Source organism: Panthera tigris, chromosome B2, assembly GCF_018350195.1.
Source record: "Panthera tigris isolate Pti1 chromosome B2, P.tigris_Pti1_mat1.1, whole genome shotgun sequence".
Taxonomy (NCBI): domain Eukaryota; kingdom Metazoa; phylum Chordata; class Mammalia; order Carnivora; family Felidae; genus Panthera; species Panthera tigris.
Window position 1 is genome coordinate 35,547,175 of NC_056664.1, and position 21,218 is coordinate 35,568,392.

A 21,218-nucleotide genomic window follows, 5' to 3' on the forward strand; every position below is an offset into this window, starting at 1 on the left:
GTGGGGGGATTTCCTTTGAGACAAGACTCGGTGCAGCCAATAATTGCTAGTATTGCCAGACTGGTAATAACAGGCTGATGAAAAGGTGAACACAACGCGAAAACTCTGATTAAATCAAGCGCGCCCTCCCACCCTCGTTTTCGGTGAGGAATTTTCCTCTTTCTCCCGCCCTCACAGGAGGGGCTGAGACAGCATCTGGCATCATAATACCAACATTTGTTTCGTGATTCCTCTTTGCCGGGCACGCTAACACACATCACTTCTCAGGAATCAGGATTCACTGGTACTTGTCTGCATTTTTAAAATAAACGCCGGCTCGAGAATCTGGGGGCTGATTTTTTTTCCACCAGCTGGAACAACCGCGATCTGGACCCCTCCCCCGAATAAGCCGAGCTCTCCCCCGGTTTTATTCCAGGCCTGTGACACCTCCACTCCCTCGGTGAAACCGCCGTGACTCACATCTTTGCAGCTCCTTCGCCCCCCACGCGCCCCCAACACACAACCCCCGGGGACCCAACCCGAGCCCACAGCGCCTCGTGAAGCCGCCCAAGCCGACTTGGAGGTCTCGGGTCTGAGTCACACAGGAGGACCACCCTCGTCGGCACCCCGCCCCACACACACACACACACACAGTCCCTCACTCCCCGGCGCGCCGGCCTCCCCGCCTGACACACCGACGCCCGTCGTCCCCGCGCAACTTGTTATGCTCCAGCTCGAGCCCTTGACCCAAAAACCTCCGAGAAACAGAGAGCCGCAGAGCCGGCCTCCGGCGGCCTTTGATGGCTTTGTTATTGTTTGGGTTTGAATCGATACGCCCCTCCCCATCCTTCCTCCCTCGCGGCTCGACACCCAGCTCCCGCCTCCCCTCACGCCCCGCGCCCCTCCCCCTCCATTTTGGCGCCTTTTCCTTCCCGCCACGTCGTGGCGGCGTAGAGACCATTCTGACCGCGAGAGCGGGGCGGGGCGTGGGCGGGGCGCGCCGCGTTATGCAGATCAGTCAGCTTCTGGTTGGCTGGAGACGCGCCGGCGGGGGCGGGGCCGGGGCGCGGCGAAGGAGCGCGCGGGGCGGGGGCCGAGGGGAGTCGCCCTGTCCCGCCGCTTCCCCACCCCCTCTCCTCCCTCAGCCGGCCCGGCAGCCCGGCTCCCCGCCTAGGCCTCCCGGAGAGGCCCCGCCCCATCCCCGCCCGCCCGCGACCCCCCCCGCCACCGCCGGCGCGCTCCGCCCCTTTACTCCTGGCGGCTGGGCGAGCCGGGCGTCTGCTGCAGCGGCCGCGGTGGCGGAGGAGGCCCGACAGGACTTGGCGGCGGCGGCGGCGGCGGCGGCGGTGGCGGGACCGGCAGCAGCAGCAGCAGCTACAAGCTCCCAGTGCCGCGGCGCTGCCGCACGAGCGCCACGAGCCGCCCACCCCGCCGCCCTCGGCGCTGACTGACCCCGCCGGCGTGTCCGCCAGCCGCCAGCCCCGGCAGCGCCCCCAGTCGTCCTCCGACTCGCCCTCGGCCTTCCGCGCCAGCCGCAGCCGCAGCCGCAACGCCAGCCGCAGCCTCAGCTCCAGCCATCGGCACAGCCACCGGCATAACCCCAGCCCCAGCTCCTGCTGCAGCTCCTCCACAGTCCCTACGCCGACACCCTGGAGGTTGGGATGCTCTTGTCCAAAATCAACTCGCTTGCCCACCTGCGCACCGCGCCCTGCAACGACCTGCACGCCACCAAGCTGGCGCCCGGTGAGCGTCCACCCCCCACCCCCCATCCCGGGATGGGGAGGCGGCTAGACCCCTAGGGTTGGGAGCTGGGGGGGGGGGCCCTCACGGGCCGACACTGAGTCCCCTTTGCCTCCCCCTTTCCTAGGCAAGGAGAAGGAGCCCCTGGAGTCGCAGTACCAGGTGGGCCCGCTACTGGGCAGCGGAGGCTTCGGCTCGGTCTACTCAGGCATCCGGGTCGCCGACAACTTGCCGGTGAGTGGGCGCCCCGCCGTGGGGAGGGCGCGCCGGGCGGGAGACTCTCGGGTGTGCTTTGGCCCCGGCGAGAGGACCTAATGGAGCCTCTTTGGGGGGTTTCCAGGTGGCCATCAAGCACGTGGAGAAGGACCGGATTTCCGATTGGGGAGAGCTGGTGAGTGCCTTGGAGTGAGCGACCCTGAAGGATGGGGTGGGGTGAGGGGTCCCCTCCGACTCCCGCCCTAACGTAGCCTCCTCACCCCTGCAGCCCAATGGCACCCGAGTGCCCATGGAAGTGGTCCTGCTGAAGAAGGTGAGCTCGGGCTTCTCCGGCGTCATTCGGCTCCTGGACTGGTTTGAGAGGCCCGACAGTTTCGTCTTGATCCTGGAGAGGCCCGAGCCGGTGCAAGACCTCTTCGACTTTATCACGGAAAGGGGGGCTCTGCAGGAGGAGCTGGCCCGCAGCTTCTTCTGGCAGGTGCTGGAGGCTGTGCGGCACTGCCACAACTGCGGGGTGCTCCACCGCGACATCAAGGACGAGAACATCCTCATCGACCTCAATCGCGGCGAGCTCAAGCTCATCGACTTCGGGTCGGGGGCGCTGCTCAAGGACACCGTCTACACGGACTTCGATGGTGAGCCAGGCCTGGGAGGGAGCTGCCGGGGAGGGAGCTGCCCAGGTGACTTGGCCTTGCCTGGAGGCCTCGGCCGGCTTCCCTCTTCGGCCCTTTGTAAAGGTCATCGGGCCGTCTGGCTCGGTGCTAGCAGGGGTGGGGCGAAGAAGAGCTTCCCAGCGTAGTAAAGCCGGAGATTTCCAGCCAGCTGAACCTGTCATGTTTCTGGCATGATGTTATTTTTTAAGTGGAATTCAGTGGGTTCCAAGCTTTTCCGATGAATAAGAGGTTGTGGGCAACCGGCCGTAGCCCAGATTTCTGAAGTCTGACCCAGTTTCCCCGCCAGTAAAGGGATGGGGTGGGGGGGGAGGAAGGGAGGAGAGAGCGGGAGAGATGAAAATTGACGCCGGCTTTGTAATTTTTGTTTTGTTTTAAAAGGAGTTTTCTGTGATGTAGTTTTTAGAGCTGCAGTTTCTCTCCCCTTTGATCTAGGGACGGATAAAGGGATAGAAACAGTTTCACTAAATAACTCATTTTATTGTGCTTCCTCCTTATTTATTTATTTTTTGTCATTGTGGGGTGAGGGAGTCGGGAATGAATGTTGTGAAATAAGATCTCTTGCTGGTTTGAAAATTAGTTGGGTGTCTCCGCAGAGAGGATGAAAACCTACCCTAGGGAGGGGCTTGGAGCGGGTTCTTTCAGAAAAGATGGAATAGAGAGCCTGAGATCAAAGCAAAGGAGGGTGGGTCATCATCTGAGCGGCTTAACCTAACCAACTACAGCCTTTCAAAACTTGTGACTGGGGCTTGTGGTTTGTGTTTATTTGCCCTTGGAGGACGCTGGGTTGGGCAGCATTTTTTTGTATTTAACAGTTAATGGCTGGCCGGGTCCTCCCTTGTTTTTTCCTCCGAGTCTTTGCTGCCCCCTGGTGAGCACAAGCGGGATGGCCCCCACCTTTTTTTTTTTTTTTTTTTTTACAACCCAAAGTTTGTAAACAGGAATCACGTGGTCTGAAACCGGCTCTGCAGCGCTGTCTACCTTTGCAGTGGGGGGAAGACAGGGTGTGGATGTCTGTCGCGGCGCTCAGAGCGAGGGGAGGAAGGCCTCTCAAAGGGCACCCTGTCTTTTAGGATGTAGTATGTTGTATAAGGGCCCTGGACTGGATGGCAGCTGAGAAGAGAATCACCCAGGCTCCCGGGACACCTTCATGCAGTTTCAGGATATTCTGGGATACCTCCCTGGGTTGTGCAGACTTTCATCCCTTCGTCCCATTGTGGGTGGTCCTAGCGCATGCGGGCCTCAGGCTTGGGGTTTGTGGCCAGCGCTGTTTGTCTGTAGGAGCAGTTTGTAAAGAATTTTGATGTATGGTCTGGGCTGGTAGAGAGGTGGGGAAGGCTTTGTGTTGGAAAGATGCCACTCATCCACTCCTTTTAGCCTAGGGGGGAAATAGAGTTAGCCCAGCTCCTGTCCCGGGAGAAGTGGAGTGGTGCTGTTATTTTGTAAGAGTCATTCGTTATATGCGTTGCTTTGTTTCTTTTTTGCTAAAAGCGTGTTTTCCTTTCTATTCCCCCGGCTCGCAGGGACCCGAGTGTATAGTCCCCCAGAGTGGATCCGCTACCATCGCTACCATGGCAGGTCGGCCGCCGTCTGGTCTCTGGGGATCCTGCTGTATGATATGGTCTGTGGAGATATTCCTTTTGAGCATGATGAAGAGATCATCAGGGGCCAAGTTTTCTTCAGGCAGAGGGTCTCTTCAGGTAACTTTTGGGAAGCCCCTTGTTGAAGAGAAGCAGGAATCACAAGGCGGTTAGGCCTCAGAGGACAGTCTTTGAATTCTGGAGAGCTTCACCTCTCCAGGGGATGCCGCAACCCTTGGCTTAGCAGAGTCGTAGGCCAGTGATTCCGGAGGGCTGGCGCTCAGGAATTGAATGGTTTGTGTTGAGCATTCCCTGGGAGGCCATAGGAAGACCATGTGTGAGAATATTGTGAAGAAAAGACCATCTCGTTTGGCCGAAAGCTGTTTTTTTTGTTATTTTGTTTTTTGTTTTTGTGCCAGCAGTCCTGATCCCTCAACTCCTGGCTCTTTTGCCACAGAGTGAAAAGTTGAGGGTTCTTTGAGCCTTCTCCCTTAAGGCAGACTCTCTAAATGTTGTGGTTCCAGTGACCTCATTGTGGGTGGTGTTCATATTTGTAAGTTGTAGGTGAATTGAATCACCTCATCATGCTCACTGATGTCTCATCAAAATCCCTTGTCATCATTCTTCCTATTTCTAGTGAGTGGGTGTCGTGGGAAAGGCCCCAGCTATTGAAGTTTGAAAACCACAGGTTTAAGAGGGGAGCTGTTTTTTTAGCTGAAAGCAAGTTGGAAGATCCAGCTCTTATAGTTAATACCTTCCCATTGAAAACTAGGAGGTTCGTGGTCTCTGTTGGACCCCAGACTGTAGTGGGCCCCTGGGAAGCAAATGAGCAAGACCTTTGCATCGCAGAAACAGGTTGAGTCATTTGTAACCTCTGTCTGTCTTGCTTTCTGCAGAGTGTCAGCATCTCATTAGATGGTGCTTGGCCCTGAGACCGTCAGATCGGCCATCCTTCGAAGAAATCCAGAACCATCCCTGGATGCAAGATGTCCTCCTGCCCCAGGAAACAGCCGAGATCCATCTGCACAGCCTGTCACCAGGGCCCAGCAAATAGCAGCTTTTCTGGCAGGTCTTCCCCTCCCCCTCAGATGCTCGAGGGAGGGGAAGCTTCTGTTTCCAGCTTCCCAGAGTACCAGTGACACTTCTCGCCAAGCAGGACAGTGCTTGATAACAGGAACAACATTTACAACTCATTCCAGACCCCAGGCCCCTGGAGGTTGCCTCCCAACAGTGGGGGAAGAGACTCCTCTCCAGGCGTCCTAGGCCTCAACTCCTCCCGTAGATGCTCTCTCCTATTCAAAGAGGTCCGGCTTGGCTGGACTCTGCAAAATCCTGGGGGGGGGGGGGAGGGGGGAGGGTCAGAACCCTGCCATGGAACTGTTCCCTTCATCACGAGTTCTGCTGAATGCCGCGATGGGTCGGGTAGGGGGGAAACGGGTTGGGGTAGGATAGGACTAGCAACATTTGAAGTCCCTGTCACCTCTTCCGACTCTTCTGAGTGCCTTCTGTGGGGACTCCGGCTGTGCTGGGAGAAATACTTGAACTTGCCTCTTTTACCTGCTGCTTCTCCAAAAATCTGCCTGGGTTTGGTTCCCTATTTTTCTCTCCTGTCCCCCTCCCCCCATCCTTCCTATGAAAGGTGCCATGGAAGAGGCTACAGGGCCAAACGCTGAGCCACCTGCCCTTTTTCTGCCTCCTTTAGTAAAACTCCGAGTGAACTGGTCTTCCTTTTTGGTTTTTACTTAACTGTTTCAAAGCCAAGACCTCACACACACAAAAATGCACAAACAATGCAAATCAACAGAAAAACTGTAAATGTGTGTACAGTCGGCATGGGTAGTGTACAAAAGGATTGTAGTTGATTGAATTTTTTTTTTTAATTTTGCCTTTAAGTTATTTTACCTGTTTTTGTTTTCTTTTCTTTCTTTTCTTTTTTTTTTTTTTGGAAAAGATGCGCATTCTAACCTGGAGGTCAACGTTATGTATTTATTTATTTATTTATTTGGTTCCCTTCCTGCTCCAAGCTTCCACGGCTGCTGCCATAGTTTCTTTCCTCCTTTCCTCCTCTGACTTGGGGACCTTTAGGGGAGGGCTCGCTCTGTTTGTAGGGTGACGGGGACTCAGGCGGGGCAGCTGCTGCGGCTCCCTGACTGCTGCGGGGCCCCCTCACCTACTCACCCAAGTGGGTATGGGTTCCGTGGGGGAGGGGAAGGGGCATTGCTGACTGGTGTACATAGGATAGATATATGAAAAGCAGTTCTGGATGGTGTGCCTTCCGGATCCTCTCTGGGGCTGTGTTTTGAGCAGTATGTAGCCTGCTGGTTTTATCTGAGTGAAATACTGTACAGGGGAATAAAAGAGATCTTATTATTTTTTTTTTTTTATACTTGGCGTTTTTTGAATAAAAACCTTTGTCTTAACTTGTGGCTTTTAAAGTGTTGTCCGTGCTGAGGGGAGGCTCATTTCTTGAATTCCTGGCGGGTGCCTCAATCTCCTGAGAGAAAAGAGAGCGTTAAGCCTAAATTGGGTTTCCTTCAACAGGACATGTGGGCTAGTAGCCTTTCTGAAATAAATATGCGGCCAAAGGCTTGGTGGGGGGCAGCCTTCGGTGGGCAAATTCGGCCTGAGGGGTCCAACCTCTATTTCTGATGCAGGTTCTAGAGCCCTCAACACACTATACGGCCTAGTCAGTTGGTGTCAGTCACGTTTCCTGGAATAGCTCCTCCTGACTAGTGGAGGTGGAACTACAGAACATTTTCATCGCTGCAGAAAGTTCTATTGGACAGGGCTGACCTAGAGAGAGCAAACCGCTCTATTGCTAAACTGACAGTGGAAGCTTCTTTTTCAGCCGTCGTTCCCACCAGCCAAACATTCTGAGCACGCATACCTGACGTGTTCAGCTTCCTGAAAACCTGTATACCTGTATTGCTCTCAGTTCCCGATTCGAGGTCCCTTCGCCTTTCGTGTGGGCTTGAGTCATTAATAGCAGGTGGGTGGAAATGTTTTTGACTTAAGCAGACCGGGTTTTCCCCTCCGATGTGCTTTACACAGAGCTTATAATGGGAGTAGATGAAAAGTTAGCTCTGCCATTTTACTGCTTGTTCTGGGATTAGTATTTTTAGTCTATGATTTCTTTGCAGGAATCTGCTCAAGCCCCTTGCCCCTTTTTTGAGTTTCTTTTCTCTTTTTCTTTTTTTTTGTTTTTCAAGTAAACTCTACCCCCAGCGGAGGGCTCGAACTCACAAGACCTCGCGTCGCAGGCCCTACCAATGAGCCAGCCAGGGGCCCCTGTCAGAGTTTAGTGTAAACTGGATGGTGGAACCTATGAATCCACTTAGTGCACGTGGCCTGAATACACCCTGATAGGCAGCAAGCACGTTTTGGAGCGTGTGCTGCTGTTAATTTGCATATTAAGTATTAGTAAATGTTGGTTTCTTTTTCTGCATAAGCATCAGCAAGCGCCTCTAATATTCTTTCCCCATGGGTCATCTTGCTCCCTCCCCTCAGTGCTCGCAAACACCCTTTGGACGCTGGCCAGATGTCTTGTCAGGTTGCTTGAGGGTCCGGGGTCACGATACTTTTCATTGTCTGCCCTTAAGCTTGAACTAGACCCCGAGCCCTAGCTCAGCCCCACCGTGGCTGTGGGAAAGGAAGTATTTGTCGGTTTTGGGGGCCGATGTTTTGAGTTCCTCTTTCCTCCCCACCCCTACCCAAGCACACACACAAACTCCCAATCTCTTGGAGCATGAATGTTGGATGCCTCATCCTTTCCAGTAAAGTTGACACTTGAACACTCAAAAGTTGCTCCAAACTTCTAACGAAATCTTGCAAAACCCCACCCATCCCTCCCTTGAAGTGAATTTCTGGCAGTTTCCCCTACTGGGACTGCTAGGGGTGATGGAAGACAGTGTCTCTTTAAAGAAATACAATATCGTGCTCCCATTACAGGGTGCAGGATCTTAGGGGTTGTATGGGAAGGGAGAAAGCACAGTCTCTTCTTACTGGCAGTTGACAATCTAGTGAAGAAAGGGAGTCCATGTCTAGTAAGACTGTGGCCACAGGAATATTGGGGGAGTGATGGTTAGAAGCACTAGCTTGGGACTCACTCTTGAGCTTTGATTCCATCACCATTACCTGGATGCCTTGGGCAAGTTCTAATCTGCAAATAGAGATATTTCTTGATTGGATTGTAAGGAAGAAGGAATTAAATAAGGGGTGTACTACTTGCAAACAAACACTAGGGATTATGCTTAGGGATGCCAAATAGATGTGATGAAAGTATGGAGGTGGGGAGGGCAATAGAGACAGGATAGTGGTCCTTACTTCTGGGGAGGAGGAAGGGAAGCTATGGTTTGGTGAGGAGTATCTGGGGGCCTTTGACTGGGTGATGCTTTCTTTCAGAGGCTAGATGATAAAGATGAAGATATTTGCATGATCCCCCCCCCCTTTTAAAGTAGGCTCTAAGCCCAACATGGGGCTCGAACTCATGACTCCAAGATCAAGAATGGTATGCTCTACTGACTGAGCCAGCCAGGTGCCCTTGCGTTGTTCCATTAAAAAGTTTTTTTTAATGTTTATTTATTTTTGAGAGAGACAGAGACAGAATGCGAGTGGGTTAGGGGCAGAGAGGGAGGAAGACACAGAATCTGAAGCAGGCTCCAGGCTCTGAGCTGTCAGCACAGAGCCCGACGCGGGGGCTCGAACTCACGAGCTGTGAGATCATGACCTGAGCCAAAGCCGGACACTCAACCGACTCAGCCACCCAGGCACCCCCCTGTGTTGTTCTTTATAGCTTTTGGTTGGTCTTAAATATTGCACGATAAATTTTAAATTTTGATTTAATTTTTTACAGTTTATTTATTTTGAGAGAGAGAGAGAGAGAGAAAGGGAGTGTGAGTGAATGGGGAAGGGGAAGAGAGAGAGGAAGAGAGAGAATCCCAAACAGGCTCTGTGCTGACAGCACATCTCCATCTCATGAACCGTGAGATCATGACCTGTGTGGAAATCAAGAATCCGATGCTTAACGGACTGAACCACCCAAGCATTCCAATTAATTAATTTTTTAAAATTTTTTTTTAACGTTTATTCATTTTTGAGACAGAGAGAGACAGAGCATGAATGGGGGAGGGTCAGAGAGAGGGAGACACAGAATCTGAAACAGGCTCCAGGCTCTGAGCTGTCAGCACAGAGCCTGATGCGGGGCTCGAACTCACGGACCGCGAGATCATGACCTGAGCTGAAGTCGGCCGCTTAACCGACTGAGCCACCCAGGCGCCCCTTAATTAATTTTTTTAATTTAATTTTTTATTTTTTAAAATTTACATCCAAATTAGTTAGCATATAGTGAAACAATGATTTCAGGAGTAGATTCCTTAATGCCCCTTACCCATTTAGCTCATCCCCCCTCCTACAACCCCTCCAGCAACCCTGTTTGTTCTCCATATTTATGAGTCTCTTATGCTTTGTCCCCCTCCCTGTTTTAATATTATTTTTGTTTCCCTTCCCTTATGTTCATCTGTTTTGTCTCTTAAAGTCCTCACATGAGTAAAGTCATATGATTTTTGTCTTTCTCTGACTGACTAGTTTCAGTTAGCATCATACCCTCCAGTTCCATTCACATAGTTGCAAATGGCAAGATTTCATTCTTTTTGATTGCCGAGTAAGACTCCATTGTATATATATACCACATCTTCTTTATCCATTCATCCATCATCGATGGACATTTGGGCTCTTTCCATACTTTGGTTATTGTTGACAGTGCTGTTATAAACATGGGGGTGCGTGTGTCCCTTCAAAACAGCACACCCGTATCCCTTGGATAAATGCCTAGTAGTGCAATTGCTGGGTCATAGGGTAGTTCTATTTTCAGTTTTTTGAGGAACCTCCACACTGTTTTCCCAATTAATTAATTTTTTTAAAGTAAACTCTACACTCAACGTGGGGCCTGAACTCACAACCCTGAGATCAAGAGTCTCATGTTCTACCCACTAAGTCAGCCAGGGGCCCCCATGATAGATTTTAAAAAGTAACAAACAAATTTGTGTTTATCACATAGGAGGCAGAAGGTCGAGTTATTACTGCCCTTGACTGAGGTGATCTGGGAAGGCTTAAAAGAGGAAGCAGCATTTCAACTGGCTTTGAAGGATGAGCCTCAGTTTGTTCATCTGTAAAGTAAGGCATTGAACATGCAGACTGAGCTAAGAAATCCAGAGGCTAATTTTTTTCCTTATTAAACAAAGGATCAGTAAACTACGGCCTACTGACCAAGTCTGGCACAGCACCTGGGTTTATATAACCTGCAAGCCAAGGCTGCGTTTTATATATATATAAATATATTTTATATATCATTTTATTATATATATATAATTTATATGTCACATAAATTATAACATTATATATATATACATTATATATATACATTTTATATATATACATTATATATTATATATATATATAAATGTTTATTTTTGAGAGAGAACACAAGCAGGGGAGGTGCAGAGAGACAGAGGGGGACAGGAGGATCAGAGGCGAGCTCTGCACCTACAGCAGAGAGCCTGATGTGGGACCCAAACTCACCAACCGAGAGATCACAACCTGAGCCAGAGTTCGACGCTCAACCGACTGAGCCACCCGGGCACCCCGGGTTTTATGTTTTTAAATGGTTGAAAAAAGATCAAACGAAGAATAATATTTTGTAACGTGTAAAGATTATATGAAATTTAATAGTGTTCATAAATAAAGCTCGTCCACGTAGGTATTGTCTAAGGCTGCTTTCATGCTACAATGGAAGTGTTGAGTAGTTTCGACAAAGACCTTATGGCTGGCAAAGGAAAAATATTTATTACCTGGCACTTACAAAAAAAGTTTGCTAACCCCTGCACTAGACCTACATTTTTCATAACACTTAGGGGAGAAGAGCTAACATTCATCCAGTACCTACTGTGTGCCCGACACTGTTCTGCATGCTTTGCATATATTAACTTATTTAATCTTTCAATGCTCCATGAGGTAGATACTATTTATTCCCATTTTACAGATGGGGAAAACTGAGGGACAGAGCAGTTGAGTACCGTGTCAAAGGTTACCTGCCTAAGAAGTGGCCGGGTCAGAGTTTGGACCCAGGCAGTCCATGTTCATTACCACTCTGTCATACTGCCACTTAAAAAAACTGTTTGTATGAATTAGTCAACTCAAGGTTCTTTCAGGGCCCAGGATCTGGAGGTCAAGAAAGTTCTTCCCCAGACTTCAGAGAATCGGGTAAGCAGTTCTGTTCTGTGGAAATATTCATTGTTGGCTCTAGTGAGCTGCCCTTTGCTTGAGCCTGGGTGGGGAGGAAGAGTTGGAGGCGGTAAAGGGAGGAGAAGGAGGATGGGGTGGGGAGGAGCAGGGAGCGGGGGTTAGGGGTGGGGCAGGGGCACATTTCTTGTAAATGTTGCTCAGCTCCTTCAACTGCTCTGCTGGTTCTTGGAAACCCTCACCACAAAGGACCTATCGACAACAGTGTTAAAGCAGATATGGCCTCATCCCCCAGTTCATTTCCTGCCCAGCCTTGCGCTAGTAACCCCGATTGCCAAGAGCAAGGTTGCAGTGACCCCTCAGCATCGCTGTGGGAGGAAGTGCAAAAATAAGCAGAACTAGGGTCAAGCTGAGGGGACAGTCCTTATTTTTATTTATCGTAACAGGATATCCGATGTACAGAATTTTTATTAATCGTAATCCTCGGTTCATGATACAGTCTCAAGCTCCCAGCATGACCTACTGTATTATTATATTTTATTACACTAGGTGAACTCACCATCCAACTCGAGAAGCAGACGTTAACAATGACATCCAGCTACCTAGATGATCCTCTCTTGGCCCACCCTTTGCCTTTCCCAGATGCAGTTCACTGTCCTAAATTTTGTATTTAGCAGTCTCTTACATCTCTCTAAAATTTTTCTTTTTTTTTTTTTTTTTAATTTTTTAACGTTTATTTATTTTTGAGGCAGAGACAGACAGAGCATGAACGGGTGAGGGTCAGAGAAAGGGAGACACAGAATGTGAAACAGGCTCCAGGCTCTGAGCAGTCAGCACAGAGCCCGACGCAGGGCTCGAACTCACGGACCGCGAGATCATGACCTGAGCCGAAGTCAGCCGCCCAACCGACTGAGCCACCCAGGCGCCCCTAAAATTTTTCTATTTAATGGGCACATGTTCCCGAATTATGTAATGTCTAGTGTTCGTTGTTCTTGAACGTTATTAAAAGAGTATCACGTATGTAGGTAGTGATCTGGAACTTGTTCTTTTCACCCAACATCATGTTGTAAAGATTCATGCAGTTGTAGCACGTGGTTCCCTTTCACGCTAGAATATTCCACCGTATGGACAGGCATTTGGATCGTGGTTAGCGAAGGCCACTCTTTAGGGGAGGCCTAGGTTAAATTACTTAGGAGGTCAGCGCGTGCGACCAGGCGTAGCCCTTGCCCCATACCCCAGGATGAAAGCTAGTGACTGTGTGGCTATTCCAGATTTATCCGCGGAGCACCTACCATTGTTCCAGGTGTCGCGCTGTAAACACTGAGAACTCCTTATGCATCAGGAGACAGAACCAGGCTTCTCTCATCTGTCCCCTTCCGCGTTCAGCGTGATGCCAGCAAATAGACGAGTGTCAGGGCAAAGCGAAGATCTGTGGTCGTGCGGGCTCCCAGGAAGCTCTACAGATCAACCAGTGACTGGTGGTGTGTAAGTGGTGTGATGTGTGTGCGAGGTAGCGTGTGTGGTGCAGGAGGTGGGTGTGTACGTGGTGTGTGTGGACATGTGTGCCTCTGTACATGCACACTCATTCTTGGAGCGACTGCTTGCTCACCCCACGTGGAAGAGAGTTCTGTGTCTTCACCACGTGGCCTGGCTGCCTCTCTGCCCCACGTCTGCCCCATTCTCTTCTCTCACCTCTTTTCATCTCTTATCTTCCTCCAAATCTCCAACTCAGTCCCCTCCTCCATAACCGCCCTCCCAATTCTCTTCATTTTGTCCCCCGCTCCCTCCTCCAGGTGGCCCATCTCAATACACCTTTGAGGTCCACCTTTGCAACCTCCAAGAGCTGTTGGCCCCTCCCTCCTTCTGGAGACTCCCTCCTCTGGTTTCATAACCCCTGCTTTGCCTTAGACGTCTTTGCCCCTTAGGCCCAGTTTCCTTTCCCTCTCCTTGCCTTTATTTATTTACTTATTATTTATTTATTTATATTTTTAAATTTACATCCAAGGTAGTTAGCATATAGTGCAATAAGGATCTCAGGAGTAGGATCCAGGGATTCATCCCCTACGTAGACTACCCAGTGCTCATCCTAACCCTGCCTTGCCTTTAAGTTGGGGTGTTCTCGGGGCACCTGGGTGGCTCAGTCGGTTAGGCATCCGACTTCAGCTCAGGTCATGATCTCACAGTGTGTGAGTTCGGCCCAATTATCGGGCTCTGTGCTGACAGCTCAGAGCCTGGAACCTGGTTCGGATTCTGTGTGTGTGTGTGTGTGTGTGTGTCTGCGTGTGTGTCTGCCTCTCCCCTCCTCGTGCTCTCTCCGTCTCTGTCTCTCTCTCTCAAAGATAATAAACATTTTTAAACATTTCAAAAAAAAATTAAAATCAAGATATAAAAAAAAGAAAGAAAATAAATAAATTGGGGTGTTCTTTCCCTTCCTCACCCCCAAGTGCCCTGTGTGGGTAGAACCCCTGCAGGAAACAGATGGCGTGCCGTGGGCAGATTGGGTCATGTGAGGAGAGTGTGAAAAAGAGCGATTTACAAAGGTGTGTGGGGCAGGTGTTGGGAAACCCTGAGGTGCAGTGCTATACCCTGGGGCTAGCAACAGTGGGAGAATTACCTGGCTCGGGCCTGAGGAATAGAGAAGGGGGCAGGGACTGGAACCGGATCAGTGTGGAGAAGCCTGCCTGACAGGAGCTGTGACCTTCATGGGAGAAAAGCAGTCTGGCCTGTGATCACCCCACGTGGAGGGAGCCAGAGGACTAAGTGCCCTGGAAGCTCTCTCTTTTCCACCCTCGGATCTGAACCCCTTGGCTGAACCCAATGCGGAGCCAGAAGGCAGGGAGTCTGAAGTGATGCAGTCCTCGAGGATCAGCGTGTGGGGGCGCAGAGCAAGATGGAGAATCTTGGGGAGTGGCGCTGGGGAGGCAGAGGAAGGTGCCCGCACCGTCATGGCAGGACCGTGCCTTGTCCCCTAGCTTCACTGACCATCTTCTCCGTGATGATGCCCATGAAGCCAGTACAGACTGCGCTCTGAGCTCCAGGCCAGGGGATCCATAGCCTTCCAGATATACTCCCAGGATCTCCCAGGAGCCCAGGAGCTGAATATCACTCGTGTGACCGCAGGAAAATGACTGTGACCTTTCCAGCCTCTGAATCCCACCCGGCCATAGCTCTCCTCCCAGATCCACTCACGAAGTTTCCAAGAGACACAGATGCCCACATATTTCCCAGGTAAAAAATAGTTTTTTTTTTCCGCTTATAAAAATGACACATGCTTTTTAGTAAAAATAATGGTATAAAGGGGATTAAAAGCTATGTGATGAAATCTTTTTAGCACATCCAGACATCATACATATATATCCATCCATACATATATGTATAATATTTTTATACATACACATGTATTACTATATATGCTTTTACGGAACAGAGGTTAATTTTTGGTAACTTGTTCCGCCCGCCCCCCCTTAACAACATACTAATGAAAAGTTTCCAGAGCTCCTGGGTGGCTCAGTAGGTTAAACATCCAACTCTTGGTTTTGGCTTAGGTCATGATCTCACAGTTCCTGGGTTCAAGTCCCGCATCAGCTCTGCACTGACAGTGAGGAGCCTACTTGGGATTCTCTCTCTCTCTCTCTCTCTCTCTCTCTCTCCCTCTACCCCTCCTGCGCTCTCTCTCTCTTGCTCAAAATAAGTAAACTTAAAAAAAAAAAAGAACTATAGGGGCACCTGGGTGGCTTAGTTGTTTGGGTGTCCAACTTCAGCTCAGGTCATGATCTCACATTCTGTGAGTTCAAGCCCTGCATTGGGCTCTGTGCTGACAGCTTATACAGGATCAGAGCCTGGAGCCTGGTTCAGATTTTGTGTCTCCTCCTCTCTCTGCCCCTCCCCCATTCATACTCTGTCTCTGTCCCTCAAAAATGAATAAATGTTTAAAAAAAACTAGGCGCGCCTGGGTGGCTCAGTCGGTTGAGCGCCGACTTCGGCTCAGGTCACGATCTCGCGGTCCGTGAGTTCGAGCCCCGCATCGGGCCCCTGTGCTGACAGCTCAGGGCCCGGGGCCTGTTTCGGATTCTGTGTCTCCCTCTCTCTGACCCTCCCCCATTCATGCTCTGTCTCTCTCTGTCTCAAAAATAAATAAACGTTAAAAAAAACAAAACAAAACAAAACTATAGAGGGGCACCTGAGTGGCTCAGTCGGTTAAGCATCCGACTTTGGCTCAGGTCACGATCTCACAGTTTGTGGGTTCGAGGCCCACGTCTGGCTCTGAGCTGACAGCTGAGAGCCTGGAGCCTGCTTTGGACGCTGTGTCTCCCTCTCTCTCTCCCCTCTCCCACTCACACTCTGTCTCTCTCCCTCAAAAATAAATAAACATTAAAAAAAATTAAAAAAAAACTATAGATAAATATAATCATTTTGATATGGCCATAATATGGATGTACATTATTAATTTGTGTAATTTCCAATTTTCTACCATTATATATGAAATATTGTTACCGGATAAGGCTTTGGGCAGAGATTAATGGTTGCCTAGGCCAAGATCCATTATTCTTTCTTTCTTGGTAACAGAACCCCTGATTTTTAGCTTGTCACATGACCTTCCTTAATATAGATCTATCTTTAATTTTAATTAAAAATTTATTATTATTATTATTTTAAGTAAGATCTATGCCCAACAGGGGCTTGAACTCATCACCCCAAGATTGAGAGTTGCGTGCCCCACTGACTGAGCCACCCAGGAGGTGCCCCTCTTTTTTTTTTTAAACCAACTTTATTGAAGGATCGTTTACATACACTAAATAGTACCCATTTTAAGTGCATGATTGGATGTATTTTCACAAACATGCACACCCCATGTAACCACTATCTCAATCAAGGTATAGAACACTTCCACTACCCCCAAAGGTTCGCCTGGTCCTTTGCAGTCAATCTGTCCATCCCACCCTCACCAGCCCCAGGCAACCACTGATCCACTTTCCATCACTATAGATTAGTCTTGCCTGTTCTAGAATTGCATTTAAACGGTGTCAAACAGCATGGGCTCATTTGTGAGGATGACCATTTATTGGGCGACAGACACTTTACAAATGTATAATCATTTCTCTTTCAGAAGTGAGAAAACCAAGCTTAGGAACGAAATAAAATTTACCAAGGTCACAGGGCTAGTAAATGGCAGAGAGTAGAATTCTGGTTAAGTTTCTCTGTCTGCAAGTTTAGGGCCTTTCCTTATACACCACACCGCCACTGTCGGTTTTGCAAACGTCTTAAAAGATTAATATGTTAGGGGCAGATGGAAAGTCAAAGTTTACAGTCACGAAAAAGCGGGGCACGCCTGAGTGGCTCAGTTGGTTTAAGTGTCTGACTTCTGCTCAGGTCATGATCTCACAGTTCGTGAGTTCAAACCCTGAATCAGGCCCACTCTGTGCTGTCAGCACAGAGCCGCCTTCAGATCCTCCCTCCCCCTCTTTCTCTGCCCCTCCCCCGCTCTTGTACACGCGAGCACACACACACACACACACACACACTCTCTCTCTCTCTCCCTCTCTTTCAAAATAAATAAACATTAAAAAAAAAATTTACAGGGGCACCTGGGTGACTCAGTCGGTTAAGCATCCGACTTTCGCTCAGGTCATGGTCTCACGGTTTGTGGGTTCAAGCCCCACATGGGGCTCTGCTCTGGAGCCTGCTTTGGATTCTATGTCTCTTCTCTCTCTGCCCCTCCGCTGCTCACACTCTGTCTCTGTCTCTCTCTCTCTCTCTCTCTCACTCAAAAATAAATAAACATTAGGGGCGCCTGGGTGGCTCAGTCGGTTAAGTGTCTGACTTAGGCTCAGGTCATGATCTCGCGGTCTGTGTGTTCGAGCCCCGCGTCAGGCTCCGTGCTGACAGCTCAGAACCTGGAGGCTGTTTCAGATTCTGTGCCTCCCTCTTTCTCTGACTCTCCCCTGTTCATGTGCGCTCTCTCTCTCTGTCTCAAGAATAAATAAATGTTAAAAAAAAAAATAAATAAATAAACATTAAAGAAAATTAAAAAAAATATTTACAATCATGAAGAAGCAAGAGTAAGGCACATGGAACACCTGGAGAACAGACAAGAGGCTACAGTAATCAAATGTTTTAAATGCATTGTAACCAAGCGCCACAAATATGTTGTCTGATTGTACAGATACAAACAGCTGCTGGAGGTCTAAGAGGAGAGGGTTGGCTAAACTGTCAGGGCAGGTTCTTAGTGAGGTTATCCATCTATCACCCTCGACATTTACTTTGGACAAAATCACGAAGCCAAGCTGGGAAAATCTGACTCGTGCAGGCGGGGGCAGGGGTGGATCTCAGGTCTTCTTCCTTCCTGTCTGGTCAAACCCATGTTGGAATCATAATTTAATAAGGCAAACACAGACCTAGTCCCCAAACCCCAGAACAGTGGCAGGAGGAGGGCAGCCGGGACACTTCAAGGAGTTTAAGGACAAGTGAAAAGAAGAGACAATTCTCCAGCTTCTACAGGGTCATGTTTCAGAAGTTTGTTTGTATATCCTTTGTTTGGGATTCAACACATCTTCCCAGAGAAACCGCATTACAAATGGATGTTGGGCACTCAGATCCTCCCTCAAATGCTGAGTTAACACACGAGGTGGCTGAAATACTATACAACCGCTATGAAAACAGTGCAGGGGCAATTCTAGAACTCAGACAAAACAGTGGCTTGTGGACTCGTAGACAACTTAAGCTGTCGTCTAGACCTCCGTCCTACACGGTATGGGGATCTGCTCCACCGCGTCCCTGTCCACACGCATTCTGCGTTAACCGGGTCCCATCCCTCTTGCTAGATAGAAAATTCTCCCTGGTTTCAAGCTGAAGTTTGTCTTCTGCTACCTTCCCCTCTTTGGTCCTAGCTCCATTCTTAGACTCCATACGAACCCGATCGCTTTCTCATGTGACCAGTCCAGTCTTCAAAGAGTTTATGAATGTTCATTTTTCTATTTTTTCACCTTTCCTGTGTGTTTGACGTTTTTCATAACAAAAAGTTGTAGGAGATTTTGGGAAAAATTTCAAGTGAGTATTTTCTCTGTGAAATTGGCAAGGACAGAATATAGTCATCGGGAAAAATTATTGGCCTTCTTGACAAAAACGTGACCACGACGTACCCAGCTCGTCAGACATTTATCAGGGGCAAGAGCGTGAGAGAAGAGCCAGCCAACTGCAACACTTACATGACTGGTAGGAGCCTAAGACATAAACCCTTTCTCTAGGTTGTTGTAAGAAGTATTTGAGACCATGTCAAAGAAAGCACAGGCTGGGCCCGACGTACAGAAGGTGTTACTGAATACCATCAATTCTCATTATTCATGGTAGCTGTGTTCTAGAAAGTGGCTGTGAACCCTGGACCACCTTGCTTCTAGGGGAATACGGGTTCCTACAAGCCTCTGATTACAAACATTCCATGTGTTTTCCTGCTTAAAGACATCTATTTTTTTTAATGTTTATATATTAATTTTGAGAGAGAGAGAGAGAGAGAGAGAGAGCAGGGGAGGGACAGAGAGAGAATCCCAAGCACTCTCCTTGCTCAGCATGGAGTTCCATGCAGGGCTTGATCCCACAAACTGTAAGGTCATGACCTGAGCTGAAACCAGGAGTCAGATGCTTAACGGACTGAGCCACCCAGGTGCCCCAAGACATCTCCTCCCCCACCCCCCAAGACATCTTATTTATTTTTTTAAATTTTTTTAAACGTTTATTTATTTTTGAGACAGAGAGACAGAGCATGAATGGGGGAGGGTCAGAGAGAGGGAGACACAGAATCTGAAACAGGCTCCAGGCTCTGAGCTGTCAGCACAGAGCCCGACGTGGGGCTCGAACTTACGGACCACGAGATCATGACCTGAGCCGAAGTCGGACGTTTAACTGACTGAGCCACCCAGACGCCCCCCAAGACATCTTATTTAATGTATATATTAACTCATTCACATTGAGCTCATGGCCAATAGTCCTGTAACTCACACCTGAGGGAAGCTTATCCAACACATGTGTTTTCTCCATGAGGCATGGTCACTTAGGGACACTAGACAGCACCTCATCACCACATTTGGGGCAGTTTTAAACAACAATGTCACCAACAAAAAGCACAAAAATGGCAACACCTAAGCGGCTTGGTTGGTTGATCATCGACTTTGGCTCAGGTCATGGTCCCATGGTTCGTGAGTTCGAGCCCCACATCAGGCTCTGTGCTATTTGTGCAGAGCCTGCTTCAGATCCTCTGTCCCTCTCTCTCTGCCTCTCCTCTGCTCATGTTCTCTCAATCAAAAATAAATAAATGTTTTTTTTGAAAAGCACAAAAATGTGAAAAACACAGCAGTAAATATATCACAAATACTGATTCATTTTGTTTTGTTTTGCATTTGAACTTTCTTTCATATATTTTGTTTCTTTGGAGAAACATGAGGTAGGCCAGGGAAATGATATCCCCCCCCCCTTTTTGTTTTGTTTCTTTTCTTTTTCTTTCTTTTTTAAAATTTTTTTTTAACGTTTATTTATTTTTGAGATAGAGAGAGACAGAGCATGAACGGGGGAGGGTCAGAGAGAGGGAGACACAGAATCTGAAACAGGCTCCAGGCTCTGAGCTGTCAGCACAGAGCCCGACGCGGGGCTCGAACTCACGGACCGCGAGATCGTGACCTGAGCCGAAGTCGGATGCCTAACCGACGGAACCACCCAGGCGCCCCTTCTTTTTCTTTTTAAAGTAATTTCTACACCCAACCTGGGGCTCGAACTCGATCCTGAGATGAAGAGTCACATGCTCCCCTGATTGAGCCAGCCTGGCGCCCCAAGGACAATGGTCGTCTCCGCACTTTATAAATGTTTAGAGTGACAAGGCTCGAGTGTCAGAGATAAGACTAGTGCCAGGATTTTACCCTTCTATCCCAGGACTTGTCCACCACAAGTGTATTTTGGTTTCGGTTACCACAAAGTGTCATTATTCAAGCCTACTCAACTGAATTTTGAAATCTTTATATTTCCAGTCATCTAGAGACTCAGTGAAGGAAGTCGTTTGTTTCTGCAATGATTTATTTATAGCAGCATGGACTCACGGGTATTTATTTTGTGGGTTACAAAATCCAATACGATTGTTACTTATTTTGTGGCTCAAGCCTTGACCCCGCCTTGGCCATTGAGAGTGCTTTCAGGTTGGTTCTCGTGTCCTTTCCAGGAACTCAGGTGCTCCAGGCTCATCTGGTGCTTTCCCTTCCCAGCCCTGGAATCAACCACTTCTCCAAGGAACCTTGGTTTCTTTCCCTGAAGAAAGGCCTTGAAAAAATAAATCTGGGCGCCTGGCTGGCTCAGGCGGTTGAGTGCCCAGCTTTCGATTTTGGCTCAGGTCATGACCCCTAGGGTCATGGGATTGAGCCCTGAGTGGAGTTCCATATTCAGCATGAAGCCTGATAGATATTCTCTCTCTCTCTCTCTCTCTCTCTTTCTCTCTCTCCTCCACTCCTTTCCCCTGCTCATGCTCTCGCTCTCTCAAATAAAAAACAAAATCTTTATGGGGTATCCGGGTGGTGCTGTTGGTTAAGTGTCCGACTCCTGATTTTGTCTCAGGTCATGATCTCAAGGTTTGTGAGATCGAGCCCTGCATCTTGTTCTTCTACTGACAGTGTGGAGCCTACTTGGGATTCTCTCTCTCCCTCTCTCTCTGCCTCTCCCTTACTTTCTCTCTCTCTCCCTCAAAATAAATAAGTAAACTTAAAAAAATCTTTAAAAGCAAAATCTGGGCCCTAGATGTGCTCAATTGCTACTGGGGTGTTAC

At 48.9% G+C, this 21,218-nt stretch overlaps 1 protein-coding gene and 1 long non-coding RNA gene across 2 annotated transcripts in view; both read left to right on the forward strand.

Annotated features, from left to right (window-relative positions):
- The first annotated feature begins 1,239 nt into the window (after positions 1 to 1,239).
- On the forward strand, positions 1,240 to 5,909 carry PIM1 (Pim-1 proto-oncogene, serine/threonine kinase). The gene is made up of 6 exons (XM_042986239.1): positions 1,240 to 1,722; positions 1,847 to 1,953; positions 2,060 to 2,110; positions 2,204 to 2,570; positions 4,130 to 4,306; positions 5,083 to 5,909. The coding sequence occupies exons 1-6, from the start codon at positions 1,641 to 1,643 to the stop codon at positions 5,238 to 5,240; spliced, it is 942 nt and encodes a 313-aa protein (XP_042842173.1). The 5' UTR covers positions 1,240 to 1,640; the 3' UTR covers positions 5,241 to 5,909.
- A 7,958-nt stretch (positions 5,910 to 13,867) lies between these two features.
- LOC122238618 overlaps positions 13,868 to 21,218 on the forward strand; it is a 36,959-nt gene continuing 29,608 nt past the window's right edge. Inside the window, exon 1 of the long non-coding RNA XR_006217617.1 lies at positions 13,868 to 14,650. This is a non-coding gene — a long non-coding RNA (uncharacterized LOC122238618). The remainder of the gene's footprint in view (positions 14,651 to 21,218) is intronic.

What these genes read in the sequence shown, in the direction of transcription:
- PIM1 (XM_042986239.1), top strand. Translation starts at nt 1,641, where the DNA reads ATGCTCTTGTCCAAAATCAACTCGCTTGCCCACCTGCGCACCGCGCCC. An exon ending in TTTCCGATTGGGGAGAGCTG is followed by an intron (nt 2,111 to 2,203) that starts GTGAGTGCCTTG and finishes TCACCCCTGCAG; the next exon opens with CCCAATGGCACCCGAGTGCC. An exon ending in CGTCTACACGGACTTCGATG is followed by an intron (nt 2,571 to 4,129) that starts GTGAGCCAGGCC and finishes CCCGGCTCGCAG; the next exon opens with GGACCCGAGTGTATAGTCCC.